This window comes from Microtus pennsylvanicus, chromosome 6 (assembly GCF_037038515.1).
Source record: "Microtus pennsylvanicus isolate mMicPen1 chromosome 6, mMicPen1.hap1, whole genome shotgun sequence".
Classification (NCBI taxonomy): domain Eukaryota; kingdom Metazoa; phylum Chordata; class Mammalia; order Rodentia; family Cricetidae; genus Microtus; species Microtus pennsylvanicus.
The window spans coordinates 43,217,847-43,235,973 of NC_134584.1; the positions used below are offsets into that span (position 1 = coordinate 43,217,847).

Genomic DNA, 18,127 nt, shown 5'->3' on the forward strand with positions numbered 1-18,127 from the left:
ACAGCCTTTTTAGAGCCCAAGCTGTGACTCCTGATTCCCCTTCATTCTTCCCTCTCTCAGTATAGAAGGGACCCCTCTTCTCTCTCCAGCCGCTGGCACAGGACTCAGTAATGTTAGCACCTGCTCACTGAGGCTGCCTTCTCTCTTCACCCGGCTTACGCTTCTCTGCCACATCACTGCCTCTCTCAGGAGAAAGCATGGAGTCCCAACATTGCCTTTTCTTCCAGGGATTACAGCCTTCCCCCTTTCACATAAGAGAGCAACGTTTTCTTTGTCTTCTCCCAGAGCAGTTCAATTAAGTAGAACTAAAGCTGTTAAGTAACTTTAATTATTTTCTATTAATGTTTAACCACTCAGTTTCTTTTTCTATTAAATGATGGTGTCTTTATGCTCAGAGGTTATACATATATGGGGAAGTTCATTTCTTTTATTAAAGGAAATACCACTACAAAACTATTAATGACTTGAGCTCTGTGATTAGTTCTTTTTAGTGACATTTCAAGATTTAATTATTAATCTGGCTCAAGTTCAAAGACAGAAAACTCAGTGCCAGAAATTCCTAACCAGCAAGAAATATAAACAAACCTTACAATTGTCCCTTCTTTTAACAAAAACCAGCAAGATCAACTTCTTGTAATTAGAGATGTTTGGGGGAGGTTGCAGAAGGGGAGTTCAAGAAAGCATGTCAAAACAACAAAACTCAGTGTACATTTTTATTGCTATAATTGATCGGAGGATGTTTGCAATGGATTTGAAAGTGAATAAATTAACTGTGACATTGATTTGGCAGAGGCTCACTAGTGATTGGCAAGAACACACAACAGAGCAGCGTCTGCTGGAGCATAGCTCCCTTGACTGTTCATTGCGTCTGATAGATCTCTTTGCATCCTGGTGCTAGCCTTCTAGTTTGAGTGCTAGAGCGTATTTACGTATTTACTCTTCGGTTCATCCTACCATCCGGGTGAGACCAATTGATCTTTGATTACTATGTCAAGCCGTTTCTTGTGTCTGAACACAGAACACTTTCTGGAGGATCTATGTACCTCCCCCTTTTCCTTTCTACACTGCTAAGGGGTGAGCTAGTAATATGTTGTTTCATCCCAACAGTAATTGAACAAAGTAACAGCATTTCCAAGCTTAGACTTAACACAGTTTTTGCTAGGAATGAATTTCTTTCACCGTGTGACAAAATTGATCTCAAAAAGAAATTCCCAGGGGGTAGGATGTAGGGGTAGTAGTCAAGTCCCTGAGTTCAATTTCAACCTCCACACACAGCCCCAATGTGCATATTCAGCTTAGAAAGCTCCTACTGTAGAAATGTTGAGGATTGGGTCTCTGTGACACATTAATAGTGTACTATGCTCACATCTTTGTGGCTGTCTGTGATAAAGGATTCAGAAACATACTTCTGGCCAAGTTTCACTTTTAATCTGTTGATTAAATCCTTTTGTATTTGTAAATTTTTAACTCAAAGGAAATAATTCATATGCTAAAATATTTAATATGATTTTAAACCAAAAGTTATCCCTCAGCATGATAGTTTAAGTTAGGAAAGAAACTAATGGAATCGGTAAGATTGAGTTTATCCCTCTGTGGGATATGTCTGGTAAGAGATTAAAATATATAAATTTCAGAGAGTGTACTTAGTAGTATAAACATTTCAGAAATATTTCTTTCTCTGAAACCAAAGTTTTCTTGATATTTTTATCTTATATATTTTCCTATATGTAGCACCAATAACTATTAGATGTATTACAGTTTTAATTATTAATATTTTGTAAATTCCCATTCTTATTTTCTGTGTGTAGTATAATTTGAACTTCATAAATGAGTCAAATTTGTTCCTATAAAAAATATAAGAAGGGCCGGGCGGTGGTGGCGCACGCCTTTAATCCCAGCACTCCGGAGGCAGAGGCAGATGGATCTCTGTGAGTTCAAGGCCAGCCTGGTCTACAAGAGCTAGTACAGGACAGGAACCAAAAAGCTACGGAGAAACCCTGTCTCAAAAATAAATAAAATATATATATGAAGAATCTAGTGATATACCTAAATATGATCCCTAAGTCTTGTTTATTCATAAAATAAAAAACTTTCTAACAATGAAATGTTGTTAAATTTATTTAAACTGCAGTTTGATTTGTTGGTATTTTTTGAACTTGCATTTGAGCCTACTTTTGTATGATATACATAGAATTTTCAAGTTCTGGTAGGTACAGATACCCTAGGAACATGGAGCTTGAGCACTCAGGCCCTGATGTGAAGTGTATGATTCTGTAACCTGTATTAGCTTTATCTTTTTTTATGATTAGATTTCTAGCAATTTCAAAGCAAACTTGGTAATAGCCTAATAAAAGACTGATCATTAGCCTGTCCCACCACTGTGCCTGTCCGTGTGAAAATGACGTAGCTGAGGTGTAACTCAGTAGCAGAGTGCATGTTTAGCATGTTCAAGGCCCTGGTTCAGTCCCAAGCGCCCTCCCCCAAAATGATGGACTAATTCTCAGTTTCTTAGCTGGAATATTTTAAAAATAAGAACTGGACTGGGGGTTTGGGATCATGAATAATATCATAGAGACAATTACTTTTTAATAATATATCACACAAAGTGAAAAGAAATTAGTGATATATGTCTTGAATAATAATGAGTTGCTTCTAACCTGAAAACTCTGTATTTACTTTCCCTTGTTACTGAGTATTCTACAGTGTTCTTTATGGGTTCTTAGACCTGCACTTAAATACTCAAATCTGCTTAGTAGTATAGAGTCGGAATTGTTCATTTGCACCCCTGCTAGCTGTGCTCTCAGAGACAGAAGAGCTTAAAGTAGAAGACTCCGGATAATATTTAAATAATCACTTAGATATTTCTTAACCCTTCCCTATCCACAGCTGAACCCATCAAGTCAGCGAAGCCTTCACCCTAGAGCTTCATCAGTCCCCCTCACTTCGTACAGCTCTGTTCCCAGGCTCAGCTTTGCACTGCCTCACTTGCTTTTCTCATGACACATCTTGTGGGGACCTTTTATCTATTCTGCCATTTGTTTTCCCTCTCTTTAACAGTCTAAATTCCTGTTTGTTTTACTTAAGATTTCCTATAGCCGTAGCTGTATGATAGAGCTGATTTCCTCTGCATTGTGGAAAATGCTTCTGTACTAGAATTTCACAGAAAAGACTTATAGAAGTGAGATAACGATCCTGATTATACGTGCCTAATGTCTGTGACTGAGCTATATGTTGGCATATTCGTGGAGTGAGTGCATATTTAAGCCTTTAAAAAACTTTAAAAGCTTTTTGGCATTATGATTTATGTATCAGTTTGCAACATTGAGTATGCTACCCAAAGACTCTTAGCAAAGTAATGGTATTACAAAGGGCTTGAGCATCTTTGGGGAGCTTGAGTCCACGTCAACGAATCAGACCAGGAAAACAGCCGTTGTATTTTTGTCTTAGGTGGTGACCATCCTGAAGGCATTCAGGCTGTTTTCTTTTGCTTTTGTATCTCATCCTCCATAATGACATTTAATGTTATAATTTTGGCATATAAAATAAGTTATAAATTCAAACAATAGGAAACCCTGATGGATCTATTAGTTTTCACCAAAACAAGACTCCACTAACAAACCTAAACATGGTAGCTATAGCTGAAAAACTTCTGCTGCCTGTTCAGATGAGAGTTATCACAACATACTGGTCATTCATAAACAAAGGAACAACGTGGCCTACAGATTTGACAGCGTTCACTCTGTCTTCTCTGTTGGCATGGTTTTTCCTTGAACTGGGTATGGAATACTATTATTCAGCTATTCACACCACGGGACTCCAGGTCACTCTCCCAGAATGGGGTTGACCTCACACGTGACTTCTGGGTGACACAGGGATTACCTCATTTGATCCCTTACCTTTCCGATGTCATAGCTGGGCACTCCCCACTGCTAAGTTTAATTACATTTTATACAGTTTTCTCCGTGTGTGTGTGTGTCTCTGTGTGTGTAGACCAGTGTGCTACTAATTGCCCCATCTTGGTCTGAAATTTGAAGATTGCATTACCCTTCACTGTTTGAAAAAGGAGCAGGATAGAGTAGGGTTGTAGCCAATCGTAGAACATTTGCCTAGCATGCATGCACCCTAGGCTTAATCCCTAGGGCAAGAATTAAAAGTGGGGGGTAGAAGTTGGTGTTTGTTTTGTTCTGTTTTAGTACAGAGGAATAAACAATCACTATTTTGAGGTCAGCATGAACTTTCTTTTTTATACTGTCACCACCCAGCAGCCATTTCCTTAGGATTGCCATCAGAAAAAATAGTACCCTAGTACCCGTATCTCCATTTTATTCATGAGTCAACTGAGGACTATTTTTAGGAATGTCTTTGTCTATGTTTATCAACATTATTTTGCCCAGCTTTAATAGGTTGCATTGTCTGCCATTTGTCCGTTTCTCCTAGATTGCCCAGCGTATCGGCACGTGGCTCACGTTACAGGCGGCTCCTCATCCTGGGTTTCAGGGGTACCCGATGCGCTGCTGCCACCTTTGCCTTCAGTTTTACTTGGATCTTCTCTTCCTTTCTTTTCCTTACTTTGTTTCGGGTTTGTCATTTTTAAATCTTTTTCTTTTAGTCATTAGCTCTGTTATCACTTTCCTTTCTTTGATTTGGGAGTTAATTTTTCCTTTTTTTCAGAGACTTTGAAATGTATCATTAGGTTATTTACTTGACACCTGTTTTGGTGTCAGTTTATTTTTTAACATAAGGTTTCAGTGGTATGAACGGCCCTATTATAACTGCTTTAATTTATAGCCTACAAATTCTGGTGTGTTATGATTTTTATTTGACAGGATTTTTCCTACCTTCCTCCTGGTTTCTTCAGTGACCCACTCTTTGTTCAAAGGTGTTTGTTTAAGTACACTTCTTTACTTCTCCATTTTTTTGTTTGTGGAGCATACAAACCATAGGTCATGAGCTGAAGTCAGAGGACAACTTATAGGAGGAGCTGGTTCTCTCCTTCCCCCAGATGGGCCAGGGGTTGCCCTTCCCCCAAGCCATCTCCCTGGACTCTCAGAAGCTTTACTCAAGTTCCTGCGTTTATTACTTGCTGTTGTTTCTTTTGCTGTTGATTTCTGTCTTCATTCTGCTATGATTTCATAAGATGCAGGAATTTCAGCATTCCATATTTTTAAGACTTGCTTTTTGACTCAAAACATAGTTTGTTTTTGAAAAGTATGTTTTAGTAATGGATAGTTTGTAGATGTGTAGTGAGTCTATTTGGTCTGTAGTGTAACTTAACTCTGAGGTTCCTCTGTTGATATTTTCATCTGCATGATCTAGTGGTAAAATATTAGTCTCACCTACTTGTACTGAATTGGGGCTTCTCTTTCCCTTTCTATTGTGTGGTGCTAATGTTTGATGCATGTATATGTACCATTATTAATCTTCTTGGTATATTGGTTTATGTAGTGACGTCCTCTGTCTCTCCTAATTTTGGCATGAGGTGTGTTTCGTCAGATAGGAATATACAGCTGTCTCTCCCTCTTTGTTTCACATTCCTTTGCTTGGAATATCTTTTTCCATCCTTTCAGTTTCTGTGTTGTTTTGTTAATAAGATAAATTTCTTACAGGCGACAGATTCCTTGTTTTTTTTAATCCACTCACCCCCTCTCCTTTAATTCAGGAGTTGAGACCTTTATGCTCAGAGTTCTTATTGAAAGGTATTGTTGGCTGGTTTCTCTCATCCTGTTTTTCATCTGGTTCTAAATAATCTGTGTCCACTTCTTTCTCCCTTATAAGAGGTTTGTCTACAAAATTAATCTTCGAGTCTGTTGTTCCATTACATTTGTACTTACAATTGTATTTATCTTGCTTGCTTTTCTATCTGTGGGATTGATTCCTTTACGTACGTATCTTCCACCATGCTGGCTTTGTAGTCATGTCTTGTCTTTTCGGTGTATGCTTCTCTCCATTTCTCCATTGATTCTCAAGGGTATGTTGTTGCCGTAGCAGTCTGGTTGTCTTCTGTGCCCTACTGGCCTTAAGTTTCTACTGGGAAAGCTGCTCTTGCTCTCCCGGGTTTGACTTTAAAAGTAAGTGGTACTTCTGCAACACTCAGTGTTCATTCTTTGTTCTGTGCTTTTCAGTTTAATTGTAATGTGATATGGATAGGTTCTTTCTGATTGTATACATCTGGATATTCACACCATTCCCAAGATCTGGAGGATTCCTGGCATTATTCTCCTAAATTGGTCACTTTGGGGCTCCTATGTCTTGTAGCCTGAACCCTGCCAGATGTTGAACAATCCAGCACAAGAAAGGTTGTATTCACTCGAGACACACATGGGTGCCACTGCTAGTCTCCATGAGCATCAGCGTTAAATGCTCGTGTGCTCCAGTCTGTGCCCCCATCCATAGCAAACATACAAGTCCCCAGGTCCCCTGATGCTTAGAACAAGCCATCCAACCAGTGAATTCTGTGCCAGAAAGGGGCAGCCATATAAGCAAATCCTGCTTTCAAACATGGTCTCCACAGTAAACCATATCCACCTGCTCTCTCTTCTTGCTACAGATCGAGACACCTACACCAGACCTGCCACAGTTCCCCCTCTCGACTGTTTAAATGTCCTAAGGGCTTTCTTGCGGTGAACTCATCTCACTTCTCCATGACTCTGTGTTTATTTATCTTTTTTGTACTCTTTGCTCTTTGGGGGACCTACCACCCAGCTCCCAAATAAATCATGCACATGGAGGCTTATTCTGGGCTTTTATCTTTCTCTATTTCTGTATACCTTTTTTACTTCTTTCTCCATGACTTGCTGTGTAGCTGAGTAGCTGACCCCTGCAGTCTTCCTCTCCTCTTTCTCTCTTCTCCATCTTTTTCTTCCCAGATTTTTCCTTCTATTTATTTTCTCAGCCCAGCCCCGCCCCGCCCATCCTTTCTTCTGCCTCACTATTGGCCATTCAGTTCTTTATTAGAGCATCAGGTCTTTTAGGCAGGCAAAGTAACACGGCTTCACAGAGTTAAACAAATGCAGCATAAAAGAATGCAGCACATCTTTGCACCATTAAACAAATGTCCCACAGCAGAAACAAATGTAACCCATCTGAACATATTACTCCACAGCACCATGGTTGTTTGCTCACCCAGCCAATGCAGCAGGGTGTTCCAGGGAACCCTACATTACAGTTGTCCATGTCTTCTGACCCCCAGAGTAATTAGTCCCTAACAACAGACCCTTCTCTAGACGATCGCTCATTACAACACTTTTGTGGGGACTTCTTTTTAAAGCTAGTTTGCTGCTGCAGAGCGGGGGTCAGTTTCAGACTGAATCCCTCTGGTTAAATTAAAGCTTATAAGAATCATGGGTTTCCCTGTAACTGTAACTGCTGGTCTTTTAGTACTGGGGAACCTGCCTGCACTCTCCCAGTTAACATCACACTTGCCCTTCCAGGGAGCCGGACCTGACCTATGGCTGCTTCGTGCCTTTCCCTGTGCCCTATGGCTTTCCAGTTGTCTTTCTTACCCCGTTTCCTTGCACTCTTGTTTCTTCTTGTTCATGTGGAGGATGCCCATTCTGCTTTCTTACCCTAAAGGATCTCATTGCTTTTTCTGAGTCACACATGTAATGATGCTCTTCAGATAGGACATTCTTGTATTCAGTGAAAGACAATAACAGCAGATTCATTACAATTTGTAGTATAGAACCTAGCTAGATCCAGCAAAGCTTCAGAGCTTACTACAAATCGCACTGACTTGAGGAAGCATTTCCAGTAGTGAAGCTCATCTGTAGCAGTGTCTAGGACACGCTGGACTCGGCTCCTGTCCTCCACTAGACCACTCTAGGGACAAAGAAGTAGGTAGGGGTCTTAGTTACAGTTTCTGTTGCTCTGAAAAGACACCACGACCACAACAACCCTAATAAAGGAAACATTTAATTGGGGTGACTCCTTGACAGTTCAGAGGTTTAGTCCATTATCATCACGGTGGGAGCAAAGCTGCATTCTGGCAGACCTGGGGCTGGAGAAGTAGCTGAAAGTCCTACATCTTGACTTACTGGCAACAAGAAATGGTATGAGACGCTGGGCATGGCTTGACAATATATGAGACCTCAAAGCCTACCCCCACACTGATGCACTTCCTCCAACAAGGCCATAGGTATTGCAACCTACAAGTAGTGCCACTCCCTATGAGCTTATAGGGGAGGGACCAATTATATTCCAGCTACCACACAGTAGGGCTTGGTTCTGGCCCTAGAGAAGGGAAATGTAGCATTCCCATGTTAATTCCCAGGACACAGGAGCAGCAGGCTGGAGTAGCGCTCTAGGGTACCCCACACTTCTTCCTCTGCAGTGGAGCAGCAGCACTGATGTAGCCCTAAGGCCGAAGGCAGTAGTGACACCTGACCATTTAGGGGAGTGATTCGGGTTCTCATGTAGCCTATGCGTATCTACACGTGTAATGCAGTATCTTTTAGTATTTTGAAATCTTTGAATTTTGTAAACTAAAATTTTAATCATGTTTCTCAATTATGTGTATGTGCAGGAAATACTAAAGAATGAAAAATACAGAGAAGAAATTAAAGCAAAAAGCAAAGAGTTTTATGAAAAAGATAAACTCGGTAAAGAAACCAGTGAGGAACTCTTGCCTCCACCTGCAATTCAGATTAAAGGACATGCCTCTGCTCCATATTTTGGGAAGGAAGAACCTTCAGTGGCTCCCACGAGCACTGGGAAAACTTTTCAGCCAGGATCCTGGATGCCAGAAGATGACAAAAGACAAAATCAATGAATACACTATGGTAAAGTCATTTCATTTATATGGACATGGCTATTGTAACAAATAAAACAAAGGTTAAAAGTTGATCACTTTGTATGTCTTGTGATCCACAAAGCTTGAGTTTTTATGTGTATGTGACACTTGACTTACTCATCATTTCCCTCCTTGGATTACCATGCTGGCCAGTGTCATGCCACTGTGAATATTCAGGTAATGTAAGGTTCTTGGGTTCAAGGAACCACCACAGATAATGAGGACAACAGTGGGCTCCCACAGCTGCTAACAAGTGAGATAAGGGAGGGGATTCATACTTCAAAAGGAAAACTTAGATTCTTGTGACTCAAAGAAAATTTAATAAAAAGTACTAGGTTTGATGGTGTGTGATGTAGGAAGTCATTTGAATCTCCTACATAATAAATAAGATATAATTTTATTTATCTTGTGCCTTGGGTTCCTGTTTTGTTTTAGAGACAGGTTCTCACTGTATACACCACACTGGCCTCAAATTCAGAGATCCACCTGCCTCTGTTGGCACTCCAGGCCTCAACTGCCTTCCTACTTTTTAAAAACCACCTAGCTGTAGCAGGGTGCTGGTGGCGCAAGCCTTTAATCCCAGCACCCAGGAGGCTGCGACAGGAGGATCTCTGTGAGTTTGGAGGCCAGCCTGGTCTACAGAGCTAGTGCCAGGACAGGCTCCAAAGCTACACAGAGAAGACCTGTCACAAAAAAAAAAAAAAAAAAAAAAAAAAAACACCTAGCTGTGAAGCATTCAAAGTACAATTTAAATATTAAATAATAGCTTGCCTGCCGTATTTCATTTCTTAATTAGCTATATTAGAACACTTCAAAGTTTATTATCTTTCAAGACAGACTTAAAGCTATTTTAAGCTTTTAGTCTCAAGTGAAAATGTTCACATTAACAAAAGAACACTATATTCCTTAAGTATATACTTAAGAGCTAAATTCGCTTTCTCTGCTAAAATGTATGTAGGATACTTATACAATGATGGGCTTAGCACTATGCAAACTTTTAAAACACAGAAAAAATGCTTCTGATTCCAGGGTTTAATCATATGTCCTAGCTATACCTATATTTGAAGTATATCCACACAAATAACTATATGGAGTGAGTATATATATAGGAATACATACACATATGTACACATGTATGTAACAAAGAAAAAGAGGCTACAAATTTGAAAGATGGCAGAGGATGGAGTTTCTGGGGTATGGGAGGGTTTAGAAGGAGGAAAGGGAAGGGTAATTATAATCTCAAAAAATAAAAAAATTAAGGAAATAATCATAATCCATTTTTAACCAACATGGAAAGCTCTCACTTATTTAATTAACCTTGAACCAGTTACCATTGTATTGATTTTAATTCTATTTCATTAAACATATTATTTAAAATAAACCTGAGTTTATTTAAACCAGACTTTTCAAACTGTTTATATTCTTTGAGAAAAGGCATGTAGAGACTGGAAATCGCTGAGACTTGCAGAAATTGTGAAGGAAAGAAACTTGTCTGAGTTTCATTTTCAAAACTCTGACCATTATTGTTTGTTATTGTTTGAAAATGCAGACCTTGGCCTTAAATATTTATTCCAACTAAGTAATAGACCAGAGTGATCCTGTATCCAGATGCAGACACTAAAGGCAACCATTCTGAAGTACATTTCCTCTACCATTTTGGCAAAATGCTTAGACAGCCTCAGGATCGCTTGTTTCTAGCCATAAAAGGGGTTAACAGCTGCATTTAGTTTTCAGAAATTCAGAAGTGACAAGCAGCCATTTCTTTTTAAAAGTATTATGGATAACCAGTTCTTCCAACAGTAAATGATAAAGGATGGAATTCCTGAAGAATCCCAAACCTCACAGTGGTCACTGCCTTGCACCCAGCACTCAACATGCCCCCTAATATTTTAAATGTTTGTTGATCTCTTGTATAAAGTCACTGTCTTGTTTGAGAAGGCTGGAGAAATAAGAGCTTACATCAAATAAAAAGTTGCCACATTAAGAGAAATTATGGAAAACCAGACTTTTAGTTAAATACGTACCTTTAAATTACTAAAACCAAAGAAACCTCAGTTTTAGTGGGTAACTGAGTTATTTATCTTCTGCTTCAGTACTTGAACTCCAATCCTAACAAAATATACTGACTTTCTGTGAAATTAGTGACCCCCAAACTGTGGGCTCTGCAGACCCATGGAGACCAGTAAGGTTCTACATATCATAATAGTACAGTACAATCGAGATCGCCTATCGTAAGTAAATACTGAGTTAGTCCAGTGCCTAGAGCTGAAGTGGGACCAACCAAGAGCCAATAACCCGGAGATAACAGCACTCACGAGTCCTGGGAAACACTAGTCTGTTTGTAACACAGTTAACAATGACTGAAATTCAGCATCTTTTGAAGCCTTAACCTGCATGACATACATAACTTAATCACTCCTCCCTCAAAAAGGACAAAAACTCAAGACCTCTTTATAAAAATGTATCAAATTTATTTCAACATTTAGTTTCATTTTTAGTAAGACTATTTGACAATTACTGTAACCTAAAATTCCATTATCAGAGGTACAGAAAACATTAATAAGCAGTTAAATACTGCGGTAAAGTTACTGGACCACGCATTTAGCAAAGTGTGTTTAGTCTCTGGCATCTGTTTCAGCACTGGAAGGTCCCTGGCTTCACCCTTTAGCCACTTTCCTGCAGTCCCTTCATCACTGCTACACCCATGAAAACTTCTCCAAATTTAAGCCTTTATTGGCTTAAAGTATGACTTCATACACTTGAAACTTTACTTGTCACGTTGAACCTGTTCATGAGTAAAAAGTAACAGGACATCGCTACGGTATTAGTTACAAACAGAATATAAACAAGAGTAGAGTCAATGTGATCAGCCAATTATCTGGTGAAATATTTCAGAGTTCTAGTGAGTGTGTGATGAGCGGAACCCAAGGTTTCAGAAGCACATGGCATTTCCACTGCTGACTTTAAGTCATGTTACTCTTCTTAGCAATTCACTTAAGAAAATAGCAGTGTTTGAAGTACCAAGATTCTATCCATGGTCAAGACAATAAAAACTCTATATAAAATGAGGTTTTAAACTGAAAAAAAAGTCTTGATAATTGCCAACTGTGGTAAAGTCTACATAAGAATGCAAATAGCCATTATCATTAATAAAATTTTCTTTTGAGAAAAATCAGTGATGCTTCCATTCCAAAAAATAAGCAGATTTTAAAATAGTGATTAATATACTTTATCTCTTTTAAGCCAAAGTAAACTTTTTCACCTTAGAAGATAATCCTTTTACATTCCTAATATCCTCTGCCCAGAGATGAACCCCATTTTAAACTATCATTTACATAAGATTCATAGTTTAAAACCATTTTTCTCCACACGGTGTTTTTTACCTGAGTACATTAAGCTCCAAAATGGCAACTAACTTAATGTTAGTGTAAATTTTTACTACAGGTTAAGCAGACAAAAATGCTTGGGACCAGTAATGTTTTATTTTTATTTTTCATATTTTGGAGGATTTCATACCTTGAGGATGGGATCCAAATCTAGTATTCAATACAGTAATTTGTATTTCTCATGGCTTGACGATAATTTTATGTATTTTGAGCACACCTGTATTTTGACTACAACCCATCATAAAATAGGGTGTCAAATTTTCCACTCTTGGCATCACTTCTGAACACAGGTGTTAGATTTTACAGTGCTTTGAGTTTTGAATTTTTTACATTACGTATGCTCCACCTGTACGATAAATGCTAACTTAAATACTTGTCAGTGGGTTCCAACAAACTTCTGTTTCCAAACCTAAAAGTTACTATAGTATTGAGGTCAGAAAATGACTCTTTACACAGATTTAATTTACTAAACAATATTATCATGAAATTGATGGAACCTTAATGAGTCCTTCCAATGCTGCAGAATTTTCCAGATGATTTTTCTCTAGTTACAGAGTCTGTTCACTCCTTCAATCTTTTTTTAGTCGTTTAGCTTTTGCAATGTTTTCTTGACGTTTTTGTTTCTTCTTTTGCTCCTTCTCTCTGGCTTCAATCATCTTGGCCAATTTCCAGGACAGTACAGCACTAGCTAGAAACAGTGGCGTAAGGGCCAAGATGACTGTGGTGAGGAAGCCATATGGGTCCTTTGCAGCCCACTCCACAACATACTCAGCCCAAGCCTTTATATCAAGCATCTTCGTAGCAAGCAGGAAACTGGGGCTTGGAGAATGGAGGGAGGAAAAAAAACAAAAAAAAGAAAAAAAAGAAGACTATATGGTTAATCCAATCCTGACAGTTATAACACATCCAATTAAACCAGAATTCCATTATCACTCATATTTTTTAAGTATTAGCTAGTAGTATTTTAATAAAGACTAATATCTCCATTTAGGGAAAAATAGTTCAAATACAGCACAGATAGTCAATTTATAGAAAGTAAAGCCCATTTGAACTGTGTCCTATGGACATTCTCCATGCCTCTTATGATACTCAAGACAAACTAGGAAGGAGCAGATGTACAAGGATCTTGAGTCTCACGTGCTCGTTTCAGGAAAAAGCCAAATCCTGTCAATTATTGACATACTATTAGTACTGCTAAGGACTAGTTAATAAAAGTACAAATCCAACTCATGTCTAATTTCTCAAGCCAGACCATAGACATTCTCTCAGAGAAAGGGGAAGTAGATGGCTATTTCTAGAACATAGGTAAAGAAACCATGATGCTAAATCCACATTAATATGTCCAGCAAAAAGAAAGAAAGAAAAGAAAAGAAAGGACCGCTAGGTTACAGGCTTCCGATTAAGAGAGTGTCATCTGGTAAAAGAGATGGTGAGGACTTGAGGCATTTTCTATTTTGCTCCAGAGGCAAACTCTGTGTTCTTGTTTCTAGCAACCTGTACTCAATTACAGGCTGAATTACAATACACGGAGAGGGAATGTTTACGCATATATACAGCCACCTAAAATCTCAAGCTAAGTTTTTTAAAAAATCTACCTTATGCTGGAGTAGTGACTTCTAATTTTTCCTGGGAATAACAGTGAGCCAGTCACAACTCAGACGTTGGTTGCTGTCTTCTTTAGCTTGATCATACACTTTGGAAAGGTTTGAATTCTATACAATGAATGAGTTGGGGGAAAAAAAAGAAAACTAAGTCATAACTACTGTTAAGATTAAGATTATGAATGGGGAAAAAAAGTCTAAATTCTCCTAAAACACAAATGACAGGTAAAAACGTCTTTTTATAATACCATAGCCCCTTAACACCTATCCCTTTCTAATTTACCACAGTTGTAAATGCCTGGAAATAAAGTACTAGTTGCAAGAAACCAAGTATTTTAAGTAACTTGTTTGGTTACTATATTTTTAATTTGAATAATAAAATTACAACTCTCGCTGACTTATAAAAACATTTACAGGAGCCATGCCCATAGAAACCTTGAACCTTTGTCTCTACTGCTGGGAATCCAACCCAAGGCCTAGAGCATGCCAGGCAGGTGCTCCAGTGCGGACCAACTTCCCCAGTCAAGAGCTGTTCCTACTCGGCGTCCTCATTTATAAGTTGGGTTGGGTACATCGTTAGAAAATCAAACACCCTGCCTTGCTCTTTAAAGGTTTTGTGGTCCGTAGTACAATTCGTGTACCTTGTAGGAAAATAAAGGCTACCAAAATAACTACGGTACCCACAACTCCGTCACATCAAGAAAGCTGCCACTGGTTTAACTTCTATGGTCCTATGCTCTCTTCGTATTTGTATTATTAGTCATGCCTCTTATTTTCAACACATTAAACTTCCTTGCTACGTGTAACATCCCCGTCCAGCTGTAGCCAGGTTGCAGGAAGGTCGAGGAAGGATCGATCTTTCTCCAGCCCGGTAACTAACACAAGTTTCAGCGCAAAGCGAGTAACTGCAAACAGAACAGCGCGACTGGCGGGCATGGTTTGTGGCAGTTACCGTCCACGGGCCACACATCTCGCGGGCACCTCAGTCTCGAAGCAAAACGTCCTCGCCTCACTCGGGCACACTCCTCCACCAAAGAAAGCCTGGGGGACCCGGAGCTGCACCTGGCGGCACTGTACCCACAGCCTCTCCTAACTTTCCTTCCCTAGAATTCCCTTGCCCCGGGCCACGTCCACCGCCATCCCTCGGCCTCACAGGCGCAGGGCGTCGTCGCGCCGAGCCAAGCCGGGCAGGACCCGCCGGCTGGGAGTTCGCGAAGCCCGGGTGGCCCCGCCACACCCCCAGTCATGGCCACCGCTGGGAACAAGCACACCCCAGGGACTCCCGCTCCCATTCCCACTCACCCGCCAGGCAGCTAGGAAGAAGGCGGAAGCCGCTCCGCTCGGGTCCCGCCCACCGGCGGGGCGGGGTGAGGAAGTCGCAGGCGGGCTTCCGGCCGCGGCGAAGCTGGAGCGGGAGGGCGGGGCGACGCGGCGCGAGGTTTCCAGGCAGCGGCAGGTGAGGCTGCGCGGAGAGCTTCGCGTGCACTGCCCCATGTGGGTACCGCGACTTTGCGTCCTGAGTGGGACGCTGAGGAAGGCGAGGCCACGGGAAGTGGGCCGAGTGGGTGAGGTGTTCGGGCCGGGCACACTCAGCCCCTAGAGCGGCAGCAGGAATGAGGTGGACCCCACAGATTTCTTGGAGCCTTCTCGCGGCCACGGAAGGACCCTGGCTGGTTCCCTAAGTCACATCTTCCCCGTGCATTATGGTTGAGCAATAGTTAAATATTCAGACAAAGCAGCAGCCGGGCCGGGATGTGTCCACTGAGCCTTGTTACCAGGAGAAAATGCTGCCACGCTGTGGGAAAGAGGTTTTGTTGTTTGTTTTTAATTTAAGAGCCTCGCTCATTTCACAAAGGAATGGTCGATACTTGCCCAAAGTAAACTATCAATAATTAAACTGCCAGGGCATAGAGATCCCACAGAAATACTTGTTCTCCCAACACATAAATAAAGGGCCGCAAAAGTCAACACGCAGGAAGGGGTGCGTTAAATAGGCCTCCTAATCTACAGGAACTGGAAGATTAGCTCTGGTTTGGTTGGTCCTCAGATTCTGTGACTGCTTGCCTGAACTGCTTGCTCTGTTTGACTGCCTCTGGCAAATGTTGCAAGACCTCCTCACTGTTGTGTGCCAAATAAAGCAAGTTTTGATTCCTGAGAGACTCTTGAGCGTTCTCTTTGAGGAGCAAGCCGAGACATGTATGACTAGTTAAAGTATAACAACAGTAACTATTATTTACCAAGAAGCAGACTTTGGCAGATAACCTGACGATGAAAGTACTGCTCCTCGGGTAGACGCTAATGTGTGCCCATTGTATTAGCTGCAGCTGTTTTCTTGCTCTTGTGTGAAAACTGGAAGGGTGGCTTAGACCCGCTGCTGAAACTGAACCAGCCAGAACAAGCAGGCCATCACTAACTCGTATCAATGAAATTTTCACTAGAATAGATGGTTTCTCTCCAGTACTGCCTCCCAGTCTGTTACTTTGCTTTCTCGCTCAAGGTCGCAGGGTTCCAGGAATCTTGAGAATGAAGGGGAAGCCCACGAAGACTGAGGAGCTTGCTCCCTGGCGTGTACACGCATAGTACACACCTACAAAGCAAAGATAGAAGCAAGCCTCTTTGGCTATAATCTATTGGAGTGACGGTAAGCCGTCACTTTCTAATTTTACAGATCTGTCTTCTGATATATTAGGCAGGCTTGTGCAAGCCTAGAGATTGCCACAGAGAGTACTCCCTTCCTGTGGTCTGCATTCCCTTAACCGAAGATGATATGATGGGCTCCCAAACCATGGACTGTTCAGTGGTGGCTGTAGCTTTTGAATCTCCATACTAATCTCCCTATGGAGCCATCTCCAGGAGCCTTTTCCTCGTGTGTACCCAGAAGGAATCCTAGTTGACCTCTTGTGTCCTTTGGGCCCCTCCAGATCAGTAAATGAGTCTGTCTTTGGCCAGTCCTCTGACTCCTTGTCCTTTTCGAGAAGGAGGAATGGTAGTGTTTTGTTTTGTGTTTTGGAGACAGACTTGCTGTGTATCCCAGGCTTGCCTTGAACTCTAGATCCTTCTGGCTCAGCTTCCCAAGTGATGGGATTATAGGCACGTACCCTCCACACTTATCTGCTTAACTTGGTTTTTATTCTCTTCCAAATGTCTCTCAGAAAGTCATTTTTAGATAACAATAAGTTCTTCCTTGTTTTTAAGAAGTGAATTTTAGCCGGGTGTAATAGTTTACATCTGTAACCCCAAGACTCGAGAGGTGGAGACGGGAAGATGAGGAGTGGAGTGTCCTCCTCAGCACACAGTGAGCTGTCTCAGAGAGGAGGAGGTTGGATGTTAAGGTCTCCTCTAGGAGACCAGACTAGGGAGAGCTGTGTGTTTGAAATGAAAACGACACCACCATACAGGGAACTTTGATGTGAAAGAAGGTATACACAACGTTTGCTCTGCCGGGGAGCCTTAAAAACTGTGAGTCTGTTCTGGTCTCTTGAGAAGGTAATGCCTAGCAGATTGGTCATGTGTTGGGTTTTTACTCTGAATTTGTAAGTACAAAGTTGAATCCTGCTCTAACCATGTATAAATTGAAGGAGTGTGCCCGGAAGACTCAGTAGGACCTATCCAGTGAATCTGTTGTAGTAATGTAGTTATTCGCTCTGATTAAAAGGTGCTGAAAGGTCTCACCTGTCCTTATGCCGAGTTCCTACAGTAACTGTTTATAGTGAACTTCTTTTGATGGAATTGGGTTTTATCCCTGAGATTTTATTTCATAATATTTTGTTTTCATTACTTTCAATCGGTGCAAATGGATTTCTTAGTCGGCATATTTACAACTTTAAGAATTAATTGAATTCATTATGTTTTGAAGATCATGCTGAGGAATAATAACTTTTAAAAGTCTGTTGAGTACTTTCTGTATTCCAAGTACTGAAGTCAGTGTTTCTCAAATACTATTGCTAATCCTGAGACTGCGTCACCCATCGAAACTGTGTTCTTACACTGATTTTGCAGATAAGGAACCAGAGACTCAGAAAGTAAAGCAGGGTTCTCAAATGTGCCTCACCAAAATCCTGTTCCCTCCTAACACTCAGAGACTGGGCAAAAATGTTTTTTGAGTCTTCTCATTGTTAACTGACAATAACTAAAATCCCTGACTTAAAAAGTGCCTCCTACTGCCCAGGTGGTGGCAGCATGTCGCAGAGAGCTAGTGTGTAGGGAAGGCTTTCCCAGCCTTGCTGGTTGGCCTCTTGCTGAAAGTGCATGACCTGTCTGTCTCTGCAGAGCCCCTCCATCTGTGTGTCCGTCCAGCAGTGATTCATCCTACTGCAGCCTCTTCTGGGCAGGTCACACTCTGGCAGTTTCTT

General features: G+C 40.9%; 2 protein-coding genes across 2 annotated transcripts in view; one reads left to right on the forward strand and one right to left on the reverse strand.

Annotated features, from left to right (window-relative positions):
• Ndufaf2 (NADH:ubiquinone oxidoreductase complex assembly factor 2) overlaps positions 1 to 8,839 on the forward strand; it is a 112,260-nt gene extending 103,421 nt beyond the window's left edge. Inside the window, exon 4 of the mRNA XM_075976096.1 lies at positions 8,522 to 8,839. Within this exon, the coding sequence (XP_075832211.1) occupies positions 8,522 to 8,767 (246 nt within the window). The 3' untranslated portion in view covers positions 8,768 to 8,839. The remainder of the gene's footprint in view (positions 1 to 8,521) is intronic.
• A 2,397-nt stretch (positions 8,840 to 11,236) lies between these two features.
• Smim15 (small integral membrane protein 15) lies at positions 11,237 to 15,142 on the reverse strand. Its single transcript, XM_075976098.1, has 3 exons — positions 15,078 to 15,142; positions 13,770 to 13,886; positions 11,237 to 12,993 (listed from the first exon to the last, which is right to left on the reverse strand). The coding sequence occupies exon 3, from the start codon at positions 12,966 to 12,968 to the stop codon at positions 12,744 to 12,746; it is 225 nt and encodes a 74-aa protein (XP_075832213.1). The 5' UTR covers positions 12,969 to 12,993; positions 13,770 to 13,886; positions 15,078 to 15,142; the 3' UTR covers positions 11,237 to 12,743.
• Between the last annotated feature and the right edge of the window lie 2,985 nt (positions 15,143 to 18,127).

Bases quoted from the DNA above. Each gene is read 5' to 3' on its own strand.
- Smim15 (XM_075976098.1), bottom strand. From the start codon at position 12,968: ATGCTTGATATAAAGGCTTGGGCTGAGTATGTTGTGGAGTGGGCTGCA.